The sequence below is a fragment of the Lepidothrix coronata genome, unplaced genomic scaffold (assembly GCF_001604755.1).
Source record: "Lepidothrix coronata isolate B3197 unplaced genomic scaffold, Lepidothrix_coronata-1.0 Scaffold102, whole genome shotgun sequence".
In the NCBI taxonomy this organism is placed as follows: Eukaryota; Metazoa; Chordata; class Aves; order Passeriformes; family Pipridae; genus Lepidothrix; species Lepidothrix coronata.
The window spans coordinates 1349234-1375210 of record NW_016690282.1 but is presented as its reverse complement, the minus strand read 5'-3'; the positions used below and the strand labels follow the sequence as shown (position 1 = coordinate 1375210).

Genomic DNA, 25977 nt, shown 5'->3' with positions numbered 1-25977 from the left:
GCTCCCAGTACTCTGGGAATGTGTTATGATGTGGTGATTTATCCAGCCTAACCCTTTACCAACAGTAAAGAGTAAGTTCCTGTTTCATGCACAGAAGCCTCTAAGAGGCAGCTTGCAAAAAGAAGTCCACCCATCCCCAGGACAGAGGGGAGCCCCATGTGCATTTGACTGCAGAGACTAGAAACAGGGTGCGTGGGATTTCACCAACTGGTGCAGAGAGGCATTGGAGATGTTCTCATGGGTTCACAGCCTTCAATTTGCACACAGTGAGCTCCCAAGGAGCTTGATTCTGCAGATCACATTTTCCTATATCTCTTACTCTCTGGCTACTTTCTAGTTACTGTGATAAGTCAGATGAAAGACTGCTTTCTCTCGTATGTACAACCTAGGAAAAGTCATACGAGATCCTTCCTTTGGCTTTCTTACAAGTACGTGGCCCAAGCAGGGCCTACAACTTAAGGAGATATAAGATCCAAGAGAAGCTATTTTCAGTTCTTGATCAGTATCCACTGAGGACTGCTGGAGTGAGGAGCTGGGATAAGTCTCAGAGGTGCGATACACACAGACAGAAGTATAAGTTTTTAAAAAAACAAATGTCTTTGGGAGTTTAGGCATAGCTGTTCTACAGTGATATACCATATTCATTCGAAGTTCTGCTGGGACAGGACATCCCTGAAACATGGCCCCAACTGGGTAAAGCCCTGGGCAAACTGACCTGGCCTCACAGGTGACCCTGCTTTGAGCAGTAGCTTGGACTAGAGAATTTGTGAGGTCTCTTCCCACCTAAATGCTCCAGTTCTCCTGATTCACACTTAAATAACACACACAAATATCCCACCGACCTTTTGTTTATTGACATCCCCCTGCCCTGTGACTTGAGGATGTATATAAACAAGCACAACTGAAGGTGAAAGTCAGTGCTATGCCATTGCAAAACCTGGCAATACAGGGATTAAAAACGTACACAAGATGGTAATGACCAGACTATAAATAACTATGGAGCAACTCTAAAATTCCATTCTACCACAGGATCCAGCTGCTGAAATTTGTTGTATAAGTAGGACTTACAAAGAGAAAAGGAATCAGATTGAAAAACATGTTGACAGATTTGACAGCATTTTGACAGCAGAAGAAGCTTCCATGCTAGTCTAAACATATGAAATGAATGAATGCTCCAGTAGATCCACCCCATTGGCTGGTTGTGATGTTCTTCAGAACTGGTAAGCCTCTGAGAACATTTTGTAATGGAAGCTCAGACTTCACCTAAGATTTATGATGCATTATTATTATTTCCAACTCACCAGTGAAACTGAATCAGAGAAAAAGAACTGAAACTGAATTCTGACTCAGGCCAAGGGTGTTTTATTCAGCTTGGGGTGACCATGGGTCTCACCACATCTGAGAAGATCAGGGAAATTGGAATCTCAGAATCCCAGTGAAGCAGTCTCAACATCCAAAAAGCAATGCATTTCACTGCATGTTGCTGCATTCTGGTGGAAAGTAAGAAAAAGTCTTGTAGTTCACATGAAATTGCAGCAAGAATCCAAAATTTATTGACTGTTAAAATCACCAGGAAGCCCCAGTTCCTTGCCTATCCAGCCTGGGGCATAAACTTTCTTCAGAGGCGCGTCAGGACATTTCTGTGCATGCACTTGCTGTAGAAGACAGAACTGGGATTATCAGTTTTGTCCCTTCTCCAGTGGGGCTTGTAAAAGTTCATTCCATTACTGCACTGATGAGACTGGTGCAGGCAATGAGGTCATGACTGCCGTTACCTTGGACCTTCGAGGGTCTCTGGGGAATCACAACCCTTTTCTCTAGGAATGCAGCTGCACACTTTCAAGTTGCATTTATCTTACAAAGCAGTGTGTCTCGATTTGAGGTTCTGCACAACAGGATTCTTCATAATGGACTTGACAAATCTGGGGCAGCGCATAGAAAATCTCCCTTCAAGGGAACAGGTTCAGGTGCACCGACACCGATTTTCACTCTTCAGCAGATGGAAGGCTATTTAGAGGTGGAACACTGAAGATGGCATTATTTGCCAAGACTTGTACTCTGGGGTTGAAAGAAAGGGAGCTGTCAAACAGAAAGGTTATGCTGGAAAGAAACTCCCAGACCACCCCAACTCCATTGTGTCAGGAGAACTGAATCATCAGTGACCTTGAGTAGATACTTCTCTAATGGTGGTAGAGGACTTCATGAATACTTGTTGTCCCTCTGGAATGTGTCCAAGGAGAGATATGAGGTACGTCTGAGGAAAGAATCTAAGATGAAACAAGAAGATTACAGCCATCCCAGCAGATGGAACGTGGTAGCACTGACTGACCTGACAGACTTGTTTGTATGTGTATGGTGAAGCCTGGAAATAAGCTGCCAGGGATGGCTGAGCACATTCTGTCCCTGAGGATTTCTGGATGGGATCCTTAGACTGGGATGTGTCTCCCTGTGAATTCAAGGAAGCATACACCAGTTCCAGACTATGTTGCCATGCTAAATAGCTTGTGGGAGAGGAGCAGTGTAAAGACAGTCTTGCCGCTCTGGACTTAAGAGATTACTCTGAGTGGAGAGGGAGGTCAGGATCTTCACTCCTCTGCTGCAAGAGGGAAATGTTCAAGGTAGGAATAGAGTCCTGAGGGTGTCATGCAGAATAAAGCTAAGATGACCATACTTCTTATGAAAGGCAAAATAAGAGGGCTTTTCCTTTCGTTGTCCCATCCTTCCAGGAGCTGTTGTTCTCTTTGAGGCTGCTAACTAACTGTGTTAGAATCTGCTTGTTAACTCTCTGTGGAGCTAATGAAAGGAGTGAGGGTACATTTGGGAAAAGGTAGAAAGAGAGAGAATATGGAAAAGATCTCAGAAGGAAAGCCAAGGACAAGCAGATATAGTCATGATGCTTTGGCTGGGATGTATGTTGAATAATACTTCCAAGTTGCCCATAACGTCAAAATCCTGGCAGAGGATGGATCTGGATGCTAACTCAGCATTTGTGTGCTATGGAGAGAATACCATGGGGATTCAGTCCATTTTCCTCATTGGAATGATCAACTCAAGTGAATTAACTTGGTTTCCAACTCATCCAACCTTAATCATCCTCCTTTGAAGTTCTCCTTCCTCATTCATGCTGTAATTGTGCCCTATATATAAAATCCAATGTGTCTCAAAGGCATCTGGAGTAGAAACCACAGAAGGGACACAGAGGCCTTTTATCCAAAACAGACCTACACTGAAAATTAATCCTGGTTTTGGATACTGTAACAGGTCTCAGATTAGAGAGACAGAAGAAGGTAGCATGGCTGGACTGCTAAGCATGCCTCTGCTTGCTGCCCTTGAAAGGGACTGATTCAGGGGACTTTGTTCACCTGCACTAAAATACTTGGTGACTTAAAGGAGGGTGGAAAACCTTGTTCTGATGTTACATAAGCACACCATGTAACTTAAACTGAGGGATCAGTTCAACTCTGTGACTGTGAGCAAGCATAACTGTAGTGAAATAAAATTGTTATAAGAAGGAGTGAGAAGGGGTTTAGGGACTGACTTCTCTGCCATATCTCTCGGGGAGAAAATCTCAATGAAAGCCACTAGTATTAATGAAAGCCAATTGGAACTTGATAGGAATTATTTTGCTATTTTGTCAGCGTTGGTTGGAACACAGGGATTTAGGAAGATTTCATTTGTAGAAGCACATCTAGGAACACTGTGCTGTCTCCTCTGAGCTGTGAGATGCACAAGCCTTTGGGAATTTCTATTTCTCTCAGGATCTGGTTTGTATTCTGCTTTTCACATTTTCACGGAAGACCAACAAACTCACATTACTGGCATCTGTTGACTGGATGAGAACACACTAGCAGAGACCCAAATCCTATCTACATTTTATGAAGGATCCAGAAAGATGGAAGCAAAATTCAGGTTGCCTGGAATCACTACATCTCTTCTAAAAATTGTCCCCATGAGCTAAGGAGAGGACAGCCAGGATGGACAAACAAATACCTTTTCACAGTGGGGTAAACTTTCAAGTCCCAAATGGGCTTCAAGAAAGTCCTTCTCAAATCATTAAACAGGTCATGTCAAAGAAATGGTGAATGAGAAAGCTGCCCCCCGTCATGATGGGTCCAGGAGTTGGAATGGGAAGGGAACACAGTAAGTGGGGACCAGCACAGCATGTAGGGATCCCAGAGAATGGTGCATGCTACAACTGAGATATTTCCTAACTGCATTCGCTGGCATTGCACCTGGCTCTGAACAGTGCATTTCACTGCTCTTTATTGGGAGCACACAAACATTTCCTCCTATTTCAAAGGAAGGAGAGGGAAGAGCTCAGCTGCAGGGGAGAATAGAGAAATCAGAGAGTGAGGGAGAGAGCAGTGAAGGAAAGAGCAGGTATAGTGCATGTCCGATGAGGTCCATCTGTTCCTCATTAACCAGATGTCCCCCACCCACCTCCTGAAGTGCCATTGACTGTGTATTGTCAGGACAAGAAGGGGATAACAATGCTACCACGGCGCAGACATTCATACACCAACAGGAGTCCTGCCATGCAGACATCCCTCCCTCTACTACCCTTCTAGATTGCATGCCAAGTCCCTCTTTTTCATAATCGGCTTTTAAACAGTTACATCCTCATAAAGCTTTTTGCATTATAATTGCCGTGTGTTTTGTCCTGCTCTAAAATGGCAAGTTATTTCAGCCCAGGTTATCAGAATCAGACCTTACTTCCTGTGTGTCACCACTTCCTGCAGCATTTAGATGAGAGAAGAGTGAACCCTTGCTTTAAAAAGTGATTTCTGCTTGCCAAACTTCATTATTTTAAGAGTCAGAGAGTCCTTGGATTCACACCTGTATCCACAGCACAGCAGTAGATTTATGGACAATTCAACCTACTAAAGATTATTCAGAAATACGGGAAGAAGCATAAATTACTTTCTCTCTGTTGTTAGCCAAGGATCATTTATAATAAGAGCCCATCGAGTCATCCTTACTCCAAGGGTGATCTGTGCATTGGTCCGTGTGTGGGCACGTCAGCCCACACAGGAGAACTCTATCTCACTCCCTGGACTGTATTCACACCCTGTTCATGGGAAGCCTTCCATTACCTCCACGTCCCTGATGAAACCAAAGCGCTGTGTCCTCAACCCTCTAAATCATACCGCAGCACAGCTCATAAATTGTAGTGTGCAAATGGAGCATCTGCTGAGCTGCAGGCACAGATAATGTGATGCTTCCACCTATTTTCCTTCATAAAAGCATGCGGGTTGTGCTGTGTCCTGGGCCCTTGTCTCAGGGAAGCTAGAAGATCACCTGTGTCTTGGTCTTGTCTTTTCGCTCTGAGCTCCTGCACATTGTGCTTGAATGGGTAGAGGAGATCCAGGTGGGCATGTGTCCTCCAGAATCGGCAGCTCTGAACACTTGCCAAATGAGCAGCTGAAGGCCTCAATTGCTCGTTGAGATAAATATCTGTACCTCTTTCAGAGTCACTGTACTTAGTGAGCCTGCAACTCTACTAGAATAGCACTAGGTTTAAATGCCTCTGCCCTGGGTGCCAGCTGTTGAACAGCTGGTCCTGAGCCTTATGTTGATGTGAGACCTCTGCATGAGTTGTGTGCTCTCCTCGATGTCACGGTGTTATTACTTTGCTGTAACTGTGAGAGTAACTTACTGTGGATGCCTGCTCACTATGACGCAGAAGAGTCCTTCACACATCATTGACAGCAGTTGGTCCTTGAACCCTGGAGGGCAATAATGGAGACTGAACTCAAGGGTGGTGGGGTTGCTGAGCCCTATGCACATTGGAAAAAGCTGAACAAAGCCATGTAAGGATGGAAAAGATTAAAGACAGGCTTGGTTGAGAAACAAAACAGGAAACTTCATCAAGAGTCAAGAAAGAATGGATGACAGAGAGGGGAGTGAATGGTTTTTCAAAGAAAAAAGCCTAGTTTGGTGAGGGGAATAACCACAATCAAAAAAGACAAATTATCAACAGGCATCTGAAGGGAGGGATCTCCCATCAAGTCAAAAGGAGAGTGTTTATTGTTTTCTCATGATCTGTATTTCCTGAGAGATGATGGGTTCAGACATTATATGCAAAGTTCATCTTTATTACAGATGTGTTACATCTAGCAGTGCCTGATAAATGAAAGCATAAGCCAAAATGCTCATGTCTCATGACAGGATTCTGTAAAAAGGCTGCACTTAAGGTACCTGGGAAGTTGTGTGAGCCTGCAGGGAGAGGCAACTGCAGTAGGAGGTCAAGTTGTCAGGAAGGGATGGTCGATAGAGGCTCTGTGCCCCTCAAACATCCCTGGAGATACCCAGTCAGGTGTAGTGCTTTTGTCTCTCTTTATGCCCCAGAGGCTAAAAGCACATTGGAAACTCAGCAGCTGGATTCTGTGGCAGCAATCTGATTAGTGTCCAACAAATGGCTGCTAGCCAGGTTTGTGACAACCTGATCAATCAAATTCAGAAAATCCCTTTTTAGCTCCACAGCTGACATTGGAAAAGATCTGGGAACATGTTTGGGAATTGGAGACATCTGCTGAACATAAATGAGAAAGAAAAAAAAACCACAGACAAGCAGGTGGAGAAAGAAATGAATGGAGGACAGTGAGATTATTCCACGTGCTGGTGTGTGGAAGAAACACATGAGGTGCCAAACCGTGTCTTTGCCTGCATCACATGGCAAACATAAGGCTGTTTGGCAACTTAATGTGCATGTATTTCCATGTCTTGGTTTTGCAATAGGAAGTCACACCTGAAAATTTCTCCAGGTGAGTTACAACTGACATGGAAACATTGAGGAGAAAGCTGGGATCCAGCAAGATGTGGAAAGACAAACCCAGAGTTCCTGTTGTTGCTATTAAACACCATCTGTCACAGACGTATGCAGGAATTCAGTATTGGATTCTTCTTACATCACAAGGGTTAAATGAGATAATCTGCATCTTAGCCTTACATGCATCATTGCTGAACATAAGAATCAGTGGTTTATGGTCACTTGTAGTAGCTATGGATTGGATCCAATATGTCAACTCCAGGCCTTACTTCCCTGACACTGCCCAAGACTTAAACAGCATGGATTTTATTTTTCTTTTTTTTCCTTGCTGTTTTCTTCTTCTCACTCAAAGCATTGTAGAGTTGGTTTTTTCTTTAAGAAAATCTTTTTTTTAGGTACCAAATAAGTCTGCAACTGCAGCAAGAACAATACCCTGGTGTTCTCTCTTTCCCCTTTGGTTCTAACAACCTCTGAGTATCAAACAGGCTTTGCTTTGGAGAGAAAAAAGATAATAACGAACAAGTTAAAATAGCTCTGCTGAGGAAAATATGAGTTTGATTTCAATTGCAGAGGGAATAACTTCTTTCCCGGCTCTCTCACTGGCTCTAATAGAAGACCAGCAAGATCTGATGCGACTCCTGCAGAGACCTCCTATGTTCAAAGGATCTGGGAGCTTGCAAGAATTACTGTAGAGCTTGAATCAGCTCTAATACATTACTGATTGCAATCCATGACATTTCCATGGTGCTTTAGAGATCATCTATGTACTTCACACTTGGAAAACAGACAATGCCCTTCTGTGGTCTGATAGACAGTGGGGCCAGGTAAACAGCACCCTGGAAGGATGGTGGAATGATCTGGATATGGACTTAAGAGTTGATGAAAAGTGAGTTGAGCTCTGCTGTAGTCTTTGTGTATACTTGGCTAACCACTTAACCTTCCCATGTCTGAAATTTTCCACATATAGAATGGGCATGGGACCATTTTCTTGTGCTCCAGGGACACAGGGTAATGAAATGCATCAAGGGGTGAAAAAACATGCACTACCAGAATGGCTTCTATTGCTCTGAGCAGAGAACAGCATGCATAGACAGCACAAGTTGAAACATCATCAGCAGCATCGGTTTTACTGATGAAAACTGGGACATTGCTTTCACTAAATCATCTGTTAGCCTTTGTTTACCTGACCAGGGAAGGCACCAGTGCGTTTGGAATGTCATCTTGATTGGTACCAGCAAAACTTTCACACCATGATCTGCCACTCTGAATTCTGGAGGGGCCATGTGTGTAATGGAAAATAAATTTATTTTGAGAGGTTTAAAAATGTTATTGAGACTATTCTTACATTCATTTTCTGTGAAAGTAAACATCAGTTATTACTCAACAACTACACAGACCTCACAGAAGGCCATAATTATTCTTAAAAAAATATCCTAAAATAGTCTTTTTATGCATAAAAATGTCAACATTTTAAAGTCCTGCCATTCAAAATGACCTCTGTAGGGAAACTGTGGATTTCCAGCTTTTTCAGTGGTATCTGGAGCAGGATGGATGGTGTGGGGGTTAAAGGTGGCTTTGTGCCGTGTTGGTATTTTTCTGAGCATCAGACCAGAAGAGATTGGCTTAGTCTCTGATGCAAGTTGGAGTACCTCAGGGCTGTTGTAACATATACCTGACCAAATCATAACTGAAAACAAGGGACCACTGAAGCAGGGGACTCCTAGGACATGATGCCTTGTTTCTTGTACTGTTCGTCTTTTGCCCACATCCCCTAATTGAGGGGAGGTTTATGCATTTCTTGGCTATGTGAGGGTTTCTGATAATAGGAAATTTAAACCGCCGATGTGCAGCAATGTTAGCAGAGGGCAGGATCTCTTTCTGACTCCATGGAGTCAGGCAGCAATACAATTAACTGAAATAGCATAATGTTTTCTGTCTGAAAAAAAAAGAAGCCACTGCCTCGAGACTAGATCTTACTTGTTTTGGGCCTTGGGCTGGTGTTGTTTCAGAGGAGAAGATCACAAATGTCACAGTGTCTGTTCAAACTAATAAATGAGACAAACGCACATTTTCCAGGGAAGAAATACTTCAGCCATAAGAGGAGGCCATAACCAGGTGCACTAGAAGGCTGTGCAGCAAACTCTTCTCATAATTCCCCTGATGTGCTCCAACAGGGCTCATGGTGAGTTCAAGAGATGGTATCTGAGGAACACAGCATGGCCTCGAAAAAAACTGTGTGACACAGCAGTACCTGATATAACCAGTGCAAAATCACCATGATAACCTAGTATGACCCACAAGATTGACCCTGTGACAACGTTTGATTTATTACAAATGACATGGATTTAATCACTCACTGGAGAATGCCGAATGACGCAGCACAGCGTTGCTCACTGTGGCTCTACTGAACTGGCACGCTCCGATTGGCTTTGGGAACACACCCATTGGGTGATTCATACAATTAAAGAGCTGCCAATCCTCCCAACACTAATGAAATACATCTCTATTTTACTGGTAGCACTTTCTAGCAAGCCATTTAGGCTTTTCTGCTGCTCTCATCACCCTAAGGTATGAGCACATCACAACTGATGGACAGCTGGTTTGCAGTTGAGGTTAAAAGGAAAACCTGGTCCTGAATAAGATAAAATTGAATAATTCATGAGTTTGTAAGCAGAATACAAATGTTCAGACAGATAATTAATTGCTGTACTGGTTTAGTGCAGGTTGGATGATGGACCCTACCTTGCAGGGGAGACACACCATAACGTTAATATAGAAATGTTAAGAACTTTGGTCTAAGGAAACCAGGCTATAAAATTGTTGCAAAATGTCTAAACTATATCTCAAATATGGTTTGAGATTTCCTACAGATCATGGGAAAGACACTGTGGTTCTTCTCCACCGGAAGGAAAATAAAGATAGCTTTAAGGTGCACAGCAAGCTGCCCACTAAAGTCACTAGTGTACGAGCATATGTCAGCCAGAGCATGTGTATAGGGCTCAGTCCTAAAATTCATTCCAGTAGATCATTCATTTAAAAGCACTAAACAACAAATAATTTTGCTTATATTCCATCTGAAGACATTGTATATTTAGGGGTAATCCTGGAGAACATCAATTCAGGGACATGTGAATGTGATAGCAGTTTAAGACTCTTTTCTTCTGTCGTTCTGGACCGAGTATGATCCAGACATGCTGGAAGATTTAGTCCATCTAGGACAGCCAATAGAGTCTGTCACAAACTAAACTAGTTCAATACTATTGTCTCAAACCTTGCAATAGATCTAAATTTTCCTATTAGAGCTTCAGTTTCCCTTCTTTTGCATGTCCCCTGGTCTAACATCCATGAGGATCCAGCTCACTTCCTTCCCTGCATGAAAATTAAATCTTCCCTCAGCTGTAGGCTCTATCCCGATTCCCTACTCATTTTGCTGCTGTAAATTAAAAACCGGATTCTCCCTCATTCACTCTCACCATCCTCCTAATCTAATGCCCTGGTGTTATCCTGATAACAGCATGTAGAGATGTGAACTGATCTGCCTCCCATCTTGTCATCTTCTCTCACATATCCAACCCAGTTCCCAGGGTCTGATTTTGTACAACTATGAACATTTAGTCTCGAAAATTGATCATTGGCCCAGAAGCCAAATGTTTGTTATCCGGAAAAAAAAAAAAAAAAAGATGACATTACAATTATTCTTATTTTAGGTCCTGAAAAGGGCAGGAAGTCCTACTACATTAGCAGTGAAAGGAACAAGAGTGGCTCAAGAGGGTCTTGGTAGGTTCAAAAAGTCACAACACTTGAAAGCATAGTCCATATTTGATCACCTATCAACAATTTATCAATACCTCAGTGATTAAAAACAAAGCCCTTTCACTTCATTAAACACATTCAGTGCCATTTGCTCTACATTCCAAATGGCTGAACTGATGTTCCAGTGCAGCCTATTTTTAGTCTTTCTGGTTAGTTCATTATTTGGGAAGAGCTACTGACTGTGTATCTGTTGCATAGATCTAATTCTTCATGTGGATCCCAAGGAAGAGCAGGGCTTCATATAGGTCTTGAGAATTTGTTTGGATGTGGGTTTAACCACTGTCACTACTGTGGTGCAGCTCAGTGAAGTGATGAGCATGGAGCTTTCCTCTCCTTGAGTCCTTTAGTCTATTTTTATTATGGGGAAGAAGCTCTGTAACATACTACACCTTTTTTCTTTTTCCAAGAAAACTAAGATCTAGATTGACAAAACTAGCAGTCTCAGTGAGAATTAAACAAGATGCTCAAAATAAGTGATCTCTTGGGTGTCTGAGTAAATTACCACCTCCAGATCAGATTTTATTTATTTTCAGAACAAACTATTTCTTTGCTGGTAAATCCTGCAGTTTTGTCATGAATCCAATGAATTTTCACTGGTAAGTGACAACCCTAGAGACAGAAGTGGCCGTGTATCCCCAGGGCAGATACCACATGGGCAAAAGCATTCCAGCATTGCCTCTTCAGCAAGCTTCAGTCCTCATGTGAAAAGACAGGATCTGCAGGTCACATGGAGATTAGTCTCTGTGTCCTTCAGCCCTGCCTGCTAAAACCGCAAAGGAGAAATCCAGCTGTGATGGCATCTTCTGGCTCAGGATTTCTCAAGCACTTGCAGGCACATCTGGGCAAAGCTCCATTTCAGAACCCCAAATAATACAGTACTCCTCCCATAAGAACAGAATAAGACATGATCATTCATTTCTTTCAGACCACCTGTGGTTACCAAGCATGGGGAAAAACCCCTCCAACCACACAGGCATACCTGTTTGGGCTTAGGGATTTAGATTTGGGTTGAGAACTGACAGAGGCTCATGTCTCCATGGTACAATGTAATGTGACCTTGCACGGGTTTTGGAATCTACACACCTAAGTAAGCTCTGCATTATGACAGCTCTCAGACACATGGCTAATTTGCCTGTGCAGAGCACCATGCTTGAGTAGCCATTAGGGTCGGAAATACCTAAGCTAGTTTGCTTAGAGTTGTTTGGATATCTCTTTCTGGCACTGCCTGGTGCTGGGCAGGCATGCCCTCTTCTGCATTCTGCTCTGCCTGGATAAGGAGATGAAGTCAGTTCTAGGTGTAATACCCTCTTACTGATGTCGAAAGCAACAACAGAGAAACAAGTTCTACACATTTGCTGCCTTTCATATGTCATTTGTCATCTCAGATTGTCACTTCTTTAATGTAGGGACAACAGCTTTTGCGTATGCACGGTGTCTAGCATAAAGGTGTTTCCACTCTACGTGAGATATTTTTGGTGCAGCTGCAATGGTACATAGGCAATAAAAAGTAAAATACTCAGAAAACCTCTGCCAAAGAACAGCAGCCAGAGAGGAGCATTAAGTGTTGGTTCCCCTGCTTTACCGAAGACAATTTAGCCAACCCGTGGGTTTTCTGCCATGAAAACTGTACCCCAGGCCTCCAGAAGGACAAATTCATGTGACTAGTTTCAGTGTAGGAAGTTGTCATGTTGCTTTAAGTTGCTTACATAGGTACATTTCTTGGCATCATCAAGTCAAGCCCAACATTTTATACTCCAGCTTCTTTGTTTCTTTCTTTCCTCGCCTTTTCCTTTTTCAGACTTTACCGCATGGAGCTGCAACCACTGGTCACACTTTCCAGATTTCTGCAGGTTCATGGTTGGTTGGTCTACGTGATTGATCCTTCCCTGTCTATATGTGTCTGAACCCTTCTTTCTCCCATGGGCTGGAGCAGTAGGGAGTGAGAGAAAAGGCCTTCAGTGGTGGAAGATGCTGACATCAGCAGGTGAAAATCTATCCCGTTCCACAATGCAGAGAAGATGGGTGAGGAGATCTGTCTCTCCATCCATCAGCTCCAGCTGATATTCCTGCTTCTCTCAGCAATTCAAGGCTCTCCTACCTCTGAGTCCCAGGGTTTCTTCTGACTCATCTTCCTCTTTCAGACTGTATTTCTTAATTATCTCCTTCCAGCACTCACACTGCATTCCTATTAGCACCTTCCCTTGTTATGACGTGGCCAAGTCCTGGGTCCCCTCTTTCCTAGTGTTTCCTTCTGGCCAGCTGTTCTTTCTGGCTGTGACAGACCCTTCCAGCCCCAACTGTCCCTCTGTTTCCAGCATGCAGAGATGCTTTCCTCCACAGCTGAGTCAGTTTATTCCCAGAAACAACCCATCCCTTCAGTTTCTGCAGAAGAATAAAAGCCCTCCGTGGTCATGGTGCCTTTATATCCTCACAATGCCTTTTCTCACAGTCTTGCTTTGCTCTGAATGCTTTCCCCCTCACTATTCCTGTAAATGTGGGCCAAGCTGCAATGATGCAGCACACAAAAAAACACCTTTCACCTGTGATCTTAGACAGCCTCTGCAATTAATTCCTGGAAAGCCAGTCTTGGCCTTTCTGAGTTATGCTTTCCTGCAAACAGATGGGCAAAGTGATGGATGAAGAAGACAAGAATGGAACAATGATTGGGAAAGAGTGGTGCAATGACTAGGCAGTCACCTGAAATTTAGGAAAATTGTAAATCCCAAGCATTTCCTGTGTGTTGTGCTGCTGTTTACACTGCAGTTCACTTGGCAGGGTAGACATATTATTTTCTCTGTTGCTCCCTTTCCCAACAGCAAAACAGTTCTGCTCTGCTCCTGGCAGTTGTTTCCCTTTAGACTACTAAGTACAGTTTCAATGGAGATGTCTCAGCTAGACGACTGTGCAATGTTCAGCTCCAATTAATCTTCAACACTGAGCCTGTTCACTGCTGCTCTGTTGCCCGAAACCCTTGCGCTTCATGAGAGACCCTATCATCCTCACTGGTTTTCTCCCAAATCTCCTATGAAACTTCTTTGTGAATTTTCACTTCCTTGAAAGAAATACATGGCTCCTATTTTTGGAGACACAAGGGGAGCAGGAGACATTAAAACAACTCCATGTTTGGAAGACTTAGGGGTCTAGCCCACTGTGCAATCCCTTCAAACCTCAAAGATATGAAGGAACCTAACCCTGGTTATTTCTCGAGTGAGCAGCTATATGTCTCCACTTGTTATGTCACAGGTCAACTTAGAATTTCTCTTTGTGCTGCATACACTGAGATGATAGGGCTCCAGGCAGGCAAATTATTTGAGGAATATCTGGGACAGAGCCTTCTACACCAAACTGTAGCATCCCCCATACCAGAAGCACACTCTGCAGTAGTACTCTGAAGCAATTGGAGGAGAAAGGAGTCTGGAGATAGCTATTCCTGTGCATTTCCTCCCCACGCCCCAACTCCATTTCCACAGTGCATTTCCACAGTCTCTCACTCAATTGTTTCCTCTGGACATCAGTCTCTCTTGCTGTCCCCAGAATACACTAGATCCAGCTCTTCAGCCTGTTTACAGTGTTCCTGCTGTCTCTGGCCAATTTTGAACTCCCAAATGCAGGGAAACAATCCGTCCTGTGGTCATGAAATTCAGTAAAACTTCAGAGTGGCTTCCACATATTCCCCGTACTTAATTTTGTTTAGTCTCTGAATATTTGATTTCTGTCTCCCTCCCCCCTGCCTTCACACAGGATGACATTCTTTTCTGCTCAAGTCCTTTCAGGCACTACTGATCTTGAAGCTCCCCAATTACAACCAGTTTTCTTGTGATGGTGACACCTTAAGAGACAACAGCAGCTGCCTATAAAGGGCCTCTGCCATCTGTTTCCTCTGCCACTTCTTTGAGACAGCTCTAGCTATATACAGAAAAATATTTATCGCAGTTCATTCACTCCCTCACTCAAAAATGAGCAAGAGAAAAATGTCTTCTTTCATGGTTCTGCCGCTGCCCTTCAAAAACCCGTGACCCTCAGCCTAAGGAAAAGGGCAATGCTTGAATCTAAAAGGAAGCAGCAGAAATTCTGGATGATTGATCCCTTGAGACCCTGTAGCCTGAAGGCAATTCTGGGGGCCATCTACATTTAGGAATGACTCCTCATGGTTGTCTGAAAGGTAGAAGTCAGAGCCGGCCGCTTCATCTCAACCACGAAGCTTTCATACCAATTGGATCTGGAAGGAGATGTACATGTTCATGTGTGCACACATGCACGTGTGAACACACAGTCATGAATCCTTTTACACTTCCTCTCCATAGAGGTCGAATGGGATGGAATCAAGGGAAGTATTTCCTACCCAGGAGGACTATGGGCTAGAAACGTAAAGGGAAGAGAAAAAATGTCATCAGGGGTTAGGGTTGGTAGAGAAAAATGGAAACGAGAGATGATGCAGACAAAAAGGGAAGAAAAGAAGAAATAGTGAATTCTGAAGAGGACTGATGAAGATAATGAAGAAAAATTAAACCAAGAATTAAAAAGAAAAAATAGAGGAAAGAAAAATATTAGGCAGCATCCTCAAGTGGAGATAAAGCTCCAGTAACAGAGTCTCAGAAATTTACTGTTTACAATGGACAGGTCACAGTAAGGTTGCAGGAGTCAGTAAATAGGGTTAGAGGAAAAGTCATTTGATTCACAGTGCTTGGTCTATGATACTGAACGAACATGACCATAAGCCTGGGAAATATTCAGTGTTCAGGCATGATTCATTGGACTGCAACTACACTAGTGGTATAAACAAGACCTAAAGAGAGAGAGAAATTCTCTGAGTGATAGCAAATTTAAGAATGAAATGTAGTTATGAAGCAGTGGGTGGAGAAAAATAAAACAGGCACTAAAAATAAATATCATGTTCAGGAGGAGAATGAAAACTGAGAAATAGGAAGAGAAAAATCAGAAAGGGATAGAAAATCCAGGGGACGGAGGTGGATAGTGTTATTCTTTATTTGACAGAATGTATACTTTATACAACAAGCTAAAACAGAAATTTATAGTTGTTTGCTTCTAGCAAAAACACACATGAGAAAAATCCCTACCCATGAATAGAATGTCACTGCATTCTCAGGTTTTTGTATACCATCCTCATTTTCTGTTTTTCACAGCCAGCAGATAGGAGTATATGCTCTGGGGGAATAGGAGGTGCAGGATAAAGTCCATATGCTTCTCTGGGGAGTTATAGATTTGATAGGAAGCTAGTATAAATACTTTAGCAGCCTGTGACACAGAAACAAGTGGATTTCACCTATCCTGCAGGGCTTGGTATGAAAATTCTGATTGTGTAGTTTGGAATTTTATGGGAGAGCTTTTCTGTAACACAAGGAGGACAAATGGGGCTGGGAGACACAGAGCTGTCAATAAAAAAAAGTAGATTCAATGAAAGATAGAAATGCAGACAGAAGAGAAAAAGAAAGGTGAACGCCAGCAGGTTTGTGGTCACCACTGGCATTTTACACACTCACCCATCCAGGGTGACAAGTCTGTAAGAGGATTCTTGCCCCAAGGGGGGGGGCAGCCAGGTTGAATTTTTCTAATGACGGTGAAAGACAATGAAAATATGAATAGTTAAAAGAGAAACTGCTGGACTGGGTGAGCAGCTGGTGTAAATAAGTGCAGAATCTCATTAACTTTAGGGTTGTCACACCCACTCACACCAGAAGTGAATTTAGCCCCTTGTTTATTGGGTACGTCACTGGCAAAGCAGGGACACGCAGTGACCTTGGGGGCATGGCTGTTTAGAGCACGCATAGCCCTTCCTCAGCCTCATTCTCCCCTTGCCTACACGGACAGCGTAAGCAGCGTGGCTCCCTCCGAGTCAGTGAGGTTACATCAGTGCAAACAAGGGGAGAACTGGGCCTCCATCTCTTGTGCATAGAAACACTACAGTATTGTACGTCATCAGATGCCAGTTCAGTAATCATTTCCACAGATACAAGAGAAAAGAGACAACCTCATTTCTAATTTAGTCGTGATAGCATCAAAGAGACCCAAAGCCTATTGCTTTCTGGGAAACAGGGACTTCAACAATAATAATTCTTTGCACATATATAGCACCTTCATTGCTAACTACTTATTTTATACCCTGGGGTGTGAAGAAAAAGGACTCCACTTAATTCATATGTTCTTAATTGCTCTCTATCCCAGATCCTTCCTAGAAAAATATGATAGAAATACCTAAACTCGCTGTTAATTTGTCAAATTAGGGCAGCCATTGACACCAGCAGAAACGCAGGCCTAGTTTGCACCTTACATTGCAACGGCATAGCATAGCATCTAGAAACAAAAGAAATGCCAGACTAAGTAAATCTGAGCTCTGTTTAATCCCTGACAAATGTTTCAGGGAAGAGGCAAGAACCACATGGCAGTCAGATAGGGGATAGATTGCCCTTGTGAAATGTTATCCTAGTTTTTATGGCGACTGGCTTAATTGCTGAATTACAAAACACCCAAAATGCTGTTCACATCCATTAGGAGGACGCTTAATTTTTGTGAACTCTGTCGTAAATGCCCACTTGCTTGCTAAATGTTGTTAAAATCTTGGCTACGAGAGCTCAAGTGGCAATGAGCTCCACAGCCCTGATATGCATCAAATGAGAAAGCTCTAACCGGGTCTCTGGTGACTCACATCAGGTCCTCTTGTCTGTGTGTTACAAAATGGGGAAATCAAGAGCTACTGATCCACCTTCTCTAGCCCATTCATTATTCAACACAATCCAATCACTTTCCCTCTCATTCACCTCCTTTTCCAGGCAAACTTGTCTAGTCTTGCAGACTGCCTTCATACACACAGTTGTTCCTACACTTCCTTGTCCCTGTCCTCCTTTTATGAACCCTATGCTGACTTAGCAACACCCCATCCTTGGGCAGCCCTTGCTCTTGTATTCTCTGCTATCCCTCCTGTTCTGTTCCTTATGCCTGGGTACTTGATGGTGGTGAGTTTCCTGTTTGCAGCTGTGTGCTGCAATGGACCACTAACAGCAATATCCCTGTTTCTGATATCCAGTGAGTCACCATGGTTCATGTAGAGCCCTGCACAATACACAATCCCCCTTTTCTCCCCAGCCGACAATACCCTCTGCCCTTCCTCACTGATGTTAATTCAGCCAACCATCTGTCCTGGAGCCTCCAGCCCCATTCACCTTACCCCCTTAGGTGTTACTGAAAATTCCAGAGAAAATCATCCCCCCTGTAAACAGCTTGAAAAGGACGAGTGCTCGCTGAGACTCTTCTTCCCGACAACCAGAGATCCTTTACTGTAGCACACAACAACTGCCCCAAGGTTATGGCTACAGAGACCCTTATTTTCCATTTGGATCCTGGCCTGATCCATGTCTGAGGGTTGCCAGGGAGGGTATTTAGGGCTGCCACGAGCTCCTTCCAGCCCAGTTGCTGGCTGCACGCAAATGAGCCAGATCATCAGCTGAGCTGCCAGTGAGCCCTCTGGCCATAGAAGGTTGGAGGCAGCAAAGTGGAGGGATGTTGTCTTGACCACAGGCAATGAGCACTGAATGGAGCAGAGGGAGGGGTTCGGTTCTCACTTCCCTCAGAGGTAGCTGAGCTGCCCTGGGGGTAAGAGGAGACAGCGACTGTAACTGGTGTCATACACTACTTTGAGGAGGGGGCACACTGGTCAGAGAGAGGAGGAGGGGGACAGCCAGAGAGGGGTTGGAAAAGTGTTGCTTTAGAGCATAGAGGCAGCAGAGCTCCAAAAGAATGGGGTCCTTTAGCTGCGGGGAATGACTTTATGTAAGGTGGGGGAAAGCCGGAGGGAAATGATGGCAGGGAGAAGAGGAAAGAGGATAGAGAGATGAGATGGCAGGAGCAAAGGGGACAGAGAAGAGCAAGGACAAGATAATGTAACAGAGGAAAAAACAAGGGGGATGGGCTTCAGAGAACTTGGAGAGAAACAGGGAGAAATAATGAAGGAAAAGATGCTTTTGAGAGAAACCACAGAAGAGACATGAAGATGAAAGGGAAAAATAAAGAAGAAAAACAGGGGAGGGAAACGAGAACAAATTAAAATGGAGATGGATAGAATGAGTCAAAGATGGAGGGTGAGAAAAAAGCTGGGGTCATACGGGCAAGGGAAAAATAACTTTTAGGGGTATTGTATTTCCCATACATTCTGCGTATGCCTAAACTGTTCTGTGCTCTGTGTTTCCTCTGCTGGGTGGCTGTTGCTCTGGGATGGGGGCTGCAGGGGGAGGAGATGAAGTGAGAGCCCCACTGTAATCCATTCCCCCGGCAGCAGCCTCCTTCCCTCCCCGAGAGCCCCTTGCAAGGAGGAAGGTTTTGTGCCCGTGAAAGGCAGCAGCACATCCCCTGAAAACGAGAGCAATATGGAAGGGAGAAGCAGCGCAGAACAGAGCAGCGAGGGCTCCCCCTGGGATAAACCGGGTATGCTTGATTGGGAATCTGCTCTTAAAACAGGGGCAGGGGGCAGAGTCATCAGAGAGCTTGAAATGTTCCCTGCTCCCCCCGGCAACCTCCTTGCTACTGCTTTTAAATTAAATAAATATGGAGATTCTGCTGTCAAACCTCAGCAGTTCTCCTCCCCTAAAACTCTTGCTTAGATCGTACCAAACCGCAGCCAAGTGAGATGGGGGCTCAGAGGGCTGCATGGGGAAAAAGATGGGATAAAAGGGAAACATTGGATAGGAATAGCTCCTGGTCTCCCTGGCAAAGAGGCATTTGTTCTATCTCTGTGTAATTTCTTTATACATTACTGCTGCCACGCTGCACCTCCATGTCCCTCCCACTGCATTTCGCTCTCACTCTTCAGCAAGGCAATTTCTGGTGCATTTCAGGACAATATTAACCCATTCCTCTTTCTCTGTCAGCAGGAAGATTCATAATTTAAAAGCAATTTAAAAGTCAGTTCTAGCAACTTACTAGTCAGGAACAGCATTTCCTTGTCAAATCTTACAAAGGAGTTGAGTTTGCAGTTCTCAGCCCCTCAAATCCCTGTCTTCTTGGTGACTTCAGTCAGGTGTGAATTTTAGCTGAGAGGAGAACCAAACTGACCCAAGTCTGGGATCCTGAGTAATTCTTCCTCACCATCTGCCACCCCATTTTTAAAATCCTTTGTCTTTCTCTTCATCCAAGGCCTGTCCAAGTCTGAATCCTTTTTCTCCCTGGCAGATGCAGCACCAGCAGCAATCAGCTATGTGCTGGGCCATTTCCTCCTGCTGCATCTCAGGGCTGGACTAGGATGCTCCTGGTCCTGAACTGTGAAAACATGGAGACCCTGACTTAATCTACTGCTATATCCACTGAATTTTCAGAAAAGGCCCTGGATTAGGTCGGCAAGGATCAGAGGAAAGCACCCGGTAGACTTGTGGATCCTTGGAAATAGGACGGTAGGCAATTCTGCAGAGCAAAACTAGGGATGCTGACAGAAATAAGGGCTGAAATAAAGGAAAATTGGGAAAGGTAAGAGGGAAAATAGGGAAAACCCCCTACCCATAAGATGGACATGAAAGGAAAGAGGTGCACCAGGAACAAACAGCAATGAGAGAAGGCAGTGAGAGGAAGCGACGCAGCACCAGAATGGTCTGGCAGAAGCTTGTCCACTGCCTGTGCCCTGCCTCACTTTGCTGTCAGGTCTTGATTTTTGCAAACACTGAATCTGCACTTAGCTCTCATGCACTCGGATATAACAAGCTGGAAAGGGGACAGATCAGCTCGTTAATTTTCCTTGGGAAGGGTCTCTAGGCAAGAATTATTTTCTCCACCAACATTCATTCAATTACTTGCCTTCACACCAGTCAGATCTACAGGGATGTCTAACCTCATGTGCATCACTCATGCCTGCCTGCTCTGGACTCTTCTCTCTCTCCTTCTCAGTATAAAAGCCTCCCAGACCTATCTCTTTCCTAATGATAATGACAACATGACAAAACCAATAACCTGCAGATATAAAATACAATTCATTTGCTTGCTTCATAAGACCCTGATAAGGCATTGTCCCTCACTTTTTGAGATCCTATAGGAGATCTACAGGAGTTAATTAAAGAATTAGGTAAGGCATCACTCATAATAAAAAGTGTTTTTAAAGCACTCGGTGCCAAGAAGGAATTAGGTTGGAAGATCTGCAGCCATTTCGAAGTTGTAAGAGGTGCAGTATCCATGTGGGGCATGAGCTTGCAGATCTCAATTGCTTGGTGTACGTGTGTGTTTTGTGCCTACACAGTCAAAGGGCTGAGAAAAGATATTTTTCTTGAAGGGTAGAGACTTTTGAATGGCCTGGGGACACATTTGAGCAACCTCAATATCTGAGAAAGAATCATCTTAAGGAAGAACAGGAAAAAAATCAGAATTGTGATCTGACACCACCTGTCTGCTTGAGTCCCACTGTGGAGCAGGGGTGTCCTGTAGGACACAAGAAAGGGGGGAAAGAAATCCCAAGAGAGGAGGAACTTCCGAAATAACACTCCTCTCTGAATCAACACAAAGATCTGAAAATGTTGACTGAAACTCCTTTGTGGGGAATAGAATGACTGAAGAGAGGGGAACTCAGAAATTGAAAGCCTGGGGACAAAATTGTCCAAGAGGAACTTGCAGTTCTGACCATAACATATCTGTGTGTACAGTCCAAGACTAAGTTCTCACATCCGTTTTTGTTACTGGATCTCTTGGCCAAGAAGAGAAAAGATAATTTAACACAATAACTGGAACATGAGGTGTCTACCATCTCTGACAGCCTACAGTGTTGACTAGTGTCAGTTTTCTTCCACATCCCCAGAAATGAAGGCAAGGTCATCAGAGGCTTCTTACAAGTAGTAGATGGCAGTTTGGACTCCTTCTTTGATTATTTTCTTGTTATAAAGCCTCCTACCCTCTTCTTCACTACCTCCCCTCACCGTATGGACCTGCCCTGACACCCACCCCAGGCAGAAGAAGAGTGTCTGCCCCACACCCCTTGTCAGATGCCTCTGCCACACTGTGGGAAGGCTGTGAACAGAATCCAAGGGTTTTGCTCTTTTTTCAGCCTCCTGGGACCAAACCCTTCCCTCCAAAAATCTGCCCACCCTCTGTATCATGGGGGAAAGCAGACTTTGCTGCATCCTTCTCTCTCCTGTTCACCAGCGGGCAGCTTTCAACAGGGAGAGCAAATCAACCAGGGACACCTTTCTGATTTGTTCTGCCGAGAAAGATAACCCCTTCTACGGTGATCAGACATGACAGTAAGAGACCTGCCATCCAAGGGCTGGTGGAGATACTTGGCTGTGCTGTCCTGGGACTAAGACAGTGTCAGTCACCACCCAGTGCAGGCTGTGGGGCTGCTGGAAGCCACGTGGAGGCATCTCAGCAGTGGCAGTGCCAGACCTATGCTATGCCACCCCATGAAGCTGCCCAAACCCTTATCAGCATGTGCCTATGGCGATGGTTTTGCCTTCTGCTGAGATGCTCTTGCTACCAAGACTTTATCCAAGTTTTAATGCAACCTGTGCCCTCAGGCAAGGGGCTCAGAGCTGGGCTCGGCTCCCCCGTGGTGCATTGCACCCTCCTACCCCAGTTGCCAGTACTGCCCAGCATTTAGGGGCTGGGGGAATGGGCTGGCCCAACCCTCACATGTCTGGGGCAAGGGAGAGCACCCTGCCAGGGCCATGCAGCTTGTGCTCAGGCTGCACTTCACACCCCTCATGCAGGGCTGCAGTTTGAGCCCACTGGAGAGCATCAATAGAGAGGGCAAAGGACCTCAGCTGGCAGCAGTGTTGTGGGGGCTGGGGGCACTACGGAGCTTTTAATTGGAAGCACCCTGGCACATTCTTTTGCCATGCAAGCCGCTTCTCTACAGTGCCTGTGGGGTCCTGTCAGATGTAAAGGAGAAGGAGCCCTGAGCTCCTCCAATCTGACAAACCTCACCCGCCCCTTCCTCCTCCCCCTCAGACCGCGTCCCTCTGGGTACGGCTCTGTGGGCAGATAGACATGATCTGAATTCACTGCCTCTCCTGGCTGGGGTCCTCATACCTCCTATCTCCACCCCAGTCTCCCTCCTCCCTCCAGCTTGGGGACATGGCTCAGGGAAGGGAGTTCATCCCTGCAGCCTCTCTTCCCTGCATGGCTTTGCATTTGAGCTTCTTCTTTTTTTTTTTTTTCCTTTTCCCTTCTCTCTCTCTTTAATTTTTAATTAAGGAGATGTCTCCTTCCCTGGTTGTAATGAATATCTGTGTGAAAGGCTTTTCATTTTTTATTAATATACAACTCTATATATTTATCTATTTGGAGGAAATCTGTGCGTGTGTGAGCAAGTGTGTTTAAAACATCCCCCATTAATTTACTGCTATTGATTTTCTGGCTTGGATACAGCATATAGTATTCAGCATAGAGCTCCTCTGCAGGATATGTTAAAAGGCAGCAGTTTGGGTTGACAAAGGGCACTAAATGCAGTATGCGTCAAATAGACCATCGCTCAATGAAGTCACTTAGCTATTCAAAACATGTTCAGCCATCACTCAACCGTTTGCACCAAGAACGGGGGAGAAATTCATGCTTCTTCCCGGACACAACCATTTCCAACCAGCAGCTTTAGCTTGCTTTGGTGAGAGACATCAAAACATACATAGTTTATTCCCCCCTTCCCCCTGCCTTCCATCTCCCTGTGCCGGGCTAAGAAAATCAGTTCTGCGGTACCCACTCCCCCTTCTCTCCCATCAGGGATCTCCAGGCACACCCAGCTCCGGTGGACACCGGTAGACACAGATCTTATCCCTGGATGTCCATGAACCCCCAGCAGCCCACCGTCCAGCTGGGACCTGATTCATAAACAGGGCTTTTACAATGGGCTGTAATGTGCTCCTGTGCTCTCGCTCTCTCCTTCTCACTACGTGTGTAACATAAACCACGCATTTACATCAGTTGCCCCTGTTCCTTCAGCACAGGCTGAAGACCACCTCCCCAGCCCACACGTACACCAATAGCAGTACTGAGCAATACATATTTAAAAGCGAATCACTGGCCCCTCTTTTCTTTCCCCCTCCCTTAAGAACGTCTGATTCCAGAAGTTGGCTGCGGCGGTGTCTCTTCTGCCATCAGACATGTCACTGAGTTGCTGTTCAGTTTCACCACATCAGACTTGGGCTGATTTTTCCATTCAGAGACTTGTTTATTTTTAGCCTTCACCATAAACCTTAAAAAAAAAAAAAAAAAAAAAAAAGAAGCCCAGAACACCCTCCCCTTCTAACAACAAACAAACTGGGGAAAAATTCCAGCCCCAAACCAAACCAATCAGCCACCAACTAGACCCCTTTCCCTTTTGCATCCAGCCCAGTGAGATGTGGTTGCTTACAGACATTACAAAATGCTCTGAACTCTGGTTGAGATCACTGGTATTGTTAGATTTACTGTGTGAGGCATTTTGGACATACCAGGGTTGCTTCCCTTTCTCTCTTTTTCCCTCCTGAAAGGAACTAATACTTGCATCTAAAGTGATTTGCAGTCACCCCCTCCCCACGCTGCCCCTCACTCACAGTCTTGTCTTTGCAAATAAGCCATTTGCAAAGAGAGCAATTATTTCACTCTGTGGTTGCAGCCGGAGCACAGCAATAACACAGCATTTTAGCATTGCTTACCCAGGCAATACAAACAAGCTAAAGACAGGCAGACTGCACAGTTGCTTTTTGAAAGGGTCTCTCGGTGGTTTTGTAACACACACATTATTCCAGTTGGAGAGAGGAAGTGAATTTTTGGGGAAGGTGGTGGTGGGGAGGGTGGTAAAGAGGAAGGGAGAAGGGAATGGAACAGTGAATGTTTTGCCTGTCTTCTTGCCTCTGTGCCCTGAGTAACTGAGCCCACCACTCTCAAACCACGGTGAAAGGAATGAAGTGAGAAAATGGTGGAATGTGGAGGGATTTTTTGGGGGGGAGGAGGGAGAAACATGGGGTGGTGGGAGAGGAGGGGGTGGGGGGGTGTGGAGGTCCAGAATCAAATACCTTCCAGGCAGCAGGTTCTCCATAATCCAGAATGGGTCATGACTTCCTCATTCTTTTTGCTGGTTTCGTTCTCACTGACAGTTTTAGTCTTGCAAACCCCTCTGGAGTAAAGCCAGTAGTCGGTCCCCACAGCTATGGTCATCAGGCTGAAGGCAGCGAAAGCACCAACGGTGGTTAAAAGCATCTGAACACCTCTGTCAAAGAGCCCCATAATTCTTCATTATACAAATACCCAACCGCCTTCTGATTCTTGGGGTGTGTGTGTTTAATAAAATAAAAGAATAATAATTCCGACTAATAATATAATGGGTATAGAGAGAGAGATAGATATCAAAAAAGGGAGGTAAGAAAGCCCACGGAAAAGAGTGTAAATTAGAAAGACCACACGGGAAGAGGCTTGCCTTTTAAATCGGAAACGTTCTGGTTGAGATATAAAAAAAGGAAAAAGGAAAAAGAAAAAAAAAGAGAGAAAAGAACCAAGAAAAACCAAACAAATAAAGAGAGAACCCCCCCCAAAATGAGACGCCTTAATCCCTTTTTCTAAAATTCTGGTCTCCAGTTTCCATATGTAATGGCTAATTTGGAGATGGCTTCCACAGTGAACAGGGGAGCAGCAGCAGCATCCTCAACACAATCTCTCATTATCTGGACCTAGACAGTTAGAGACTGTAAGAGCAGAGATGCAACCTTCAGTCTTCTTGCTTAGCTCTGCAGCCTGCGCCATGAAAATCCTTTTCCTTCCCAGTTATCTTCCTTGGGTTTTTATTTTTTTTTTTTCCCGGCAGCGGCAGTCGCTCCAATCCTCTCTCACTTTTTCTTGCTTGCTTCTCCTTCCTTTCGCTCGCTCCTACCACCAAGCCAGAGTGCCCAGTATACTGTAAGCCCTTGATTTCAGCTGAACAGGTGCCGAGGTCTCGCCTCCCATGGCTTTTCCGCACAGCCGCGGCGCTCGCTCCCGGCGGAGGTGGGCGAGGAGAGAGGGGGGCTCCTGGGGCTGGAGGGTTGGGGGGGGGAGGAGGGGGACGGGCGCGGCGCCCCTCCCGGGCGGGGGGCGCAGAGCGGAGCCCAGCTGCGGCACCCCCTGCCCCGCGGCGGCCCCCGGCGACTCCCGGGCCCCGCTACTGCATCAAGGCGGCGGTGGCGGCGCGGCGCTGGACGGCTCCCCCGCGGCGGCGGCGGCGGTGTCGGCGCTGGCCGGCGGTGCTGCAGGACAGCTCCCCGGGCGGCGGGGCGGGCGGAGCGCTCCCGGGCCGCCGGTGCTGCAGGACAGCTCCCCGGGCGGCGGTGCGGGCGGAGCGCTCCGCGGCCCGCGGTGCTGAAGGACAGCTCCCTGCCCGCGCCGCCCGCCCTGCCCGCGCCGCCCGCGCCCCAGCATCCGCGGGCGGCAGCCGCCCTCCTCCTCCGCCCCGCTCCGCTCTGCGC

At 45.3% G+C, this 25977-nt stretch overlaps 1 protein-coding gene across 2 annotated transcripts in view; it reads right to left on the bottom strand.

The window, feature by feature from the left end:
• Nucleotides 1–25554, bottom strand: part of CACNG2 (calcium voltage-gated channel auxiliary subunit gamma 2) — a 52543-nt gene extending 26989 nt beyond the window's left edge. Inside the window, exons 1-2 of one of the 2 annotated variants that reach the window (XM_017823303.1) lie at nucleotides 25243–25554; nucleotides 24556–24701 (exon numbers count right to left, since the gene is read on the bottom strand). In XM_017823303.1, coding sequence (XP_017678792.1) covers nucleotides 24556–24697 — 142 coding nt within the window. In that variant the 5' untranslated portion in view covers nucleotides 24698–24701; nucleotides 25243–25554. Of the gene's footprint in view, nucleotides 1–24555 lie in introns of both variants that reach the window. The other variant, XM_017823302.1, reaches the window with a different exon arrangement.
• Between the last annotated feature and the right edge of the window lie 423 nt (nucleotides 25555–25977).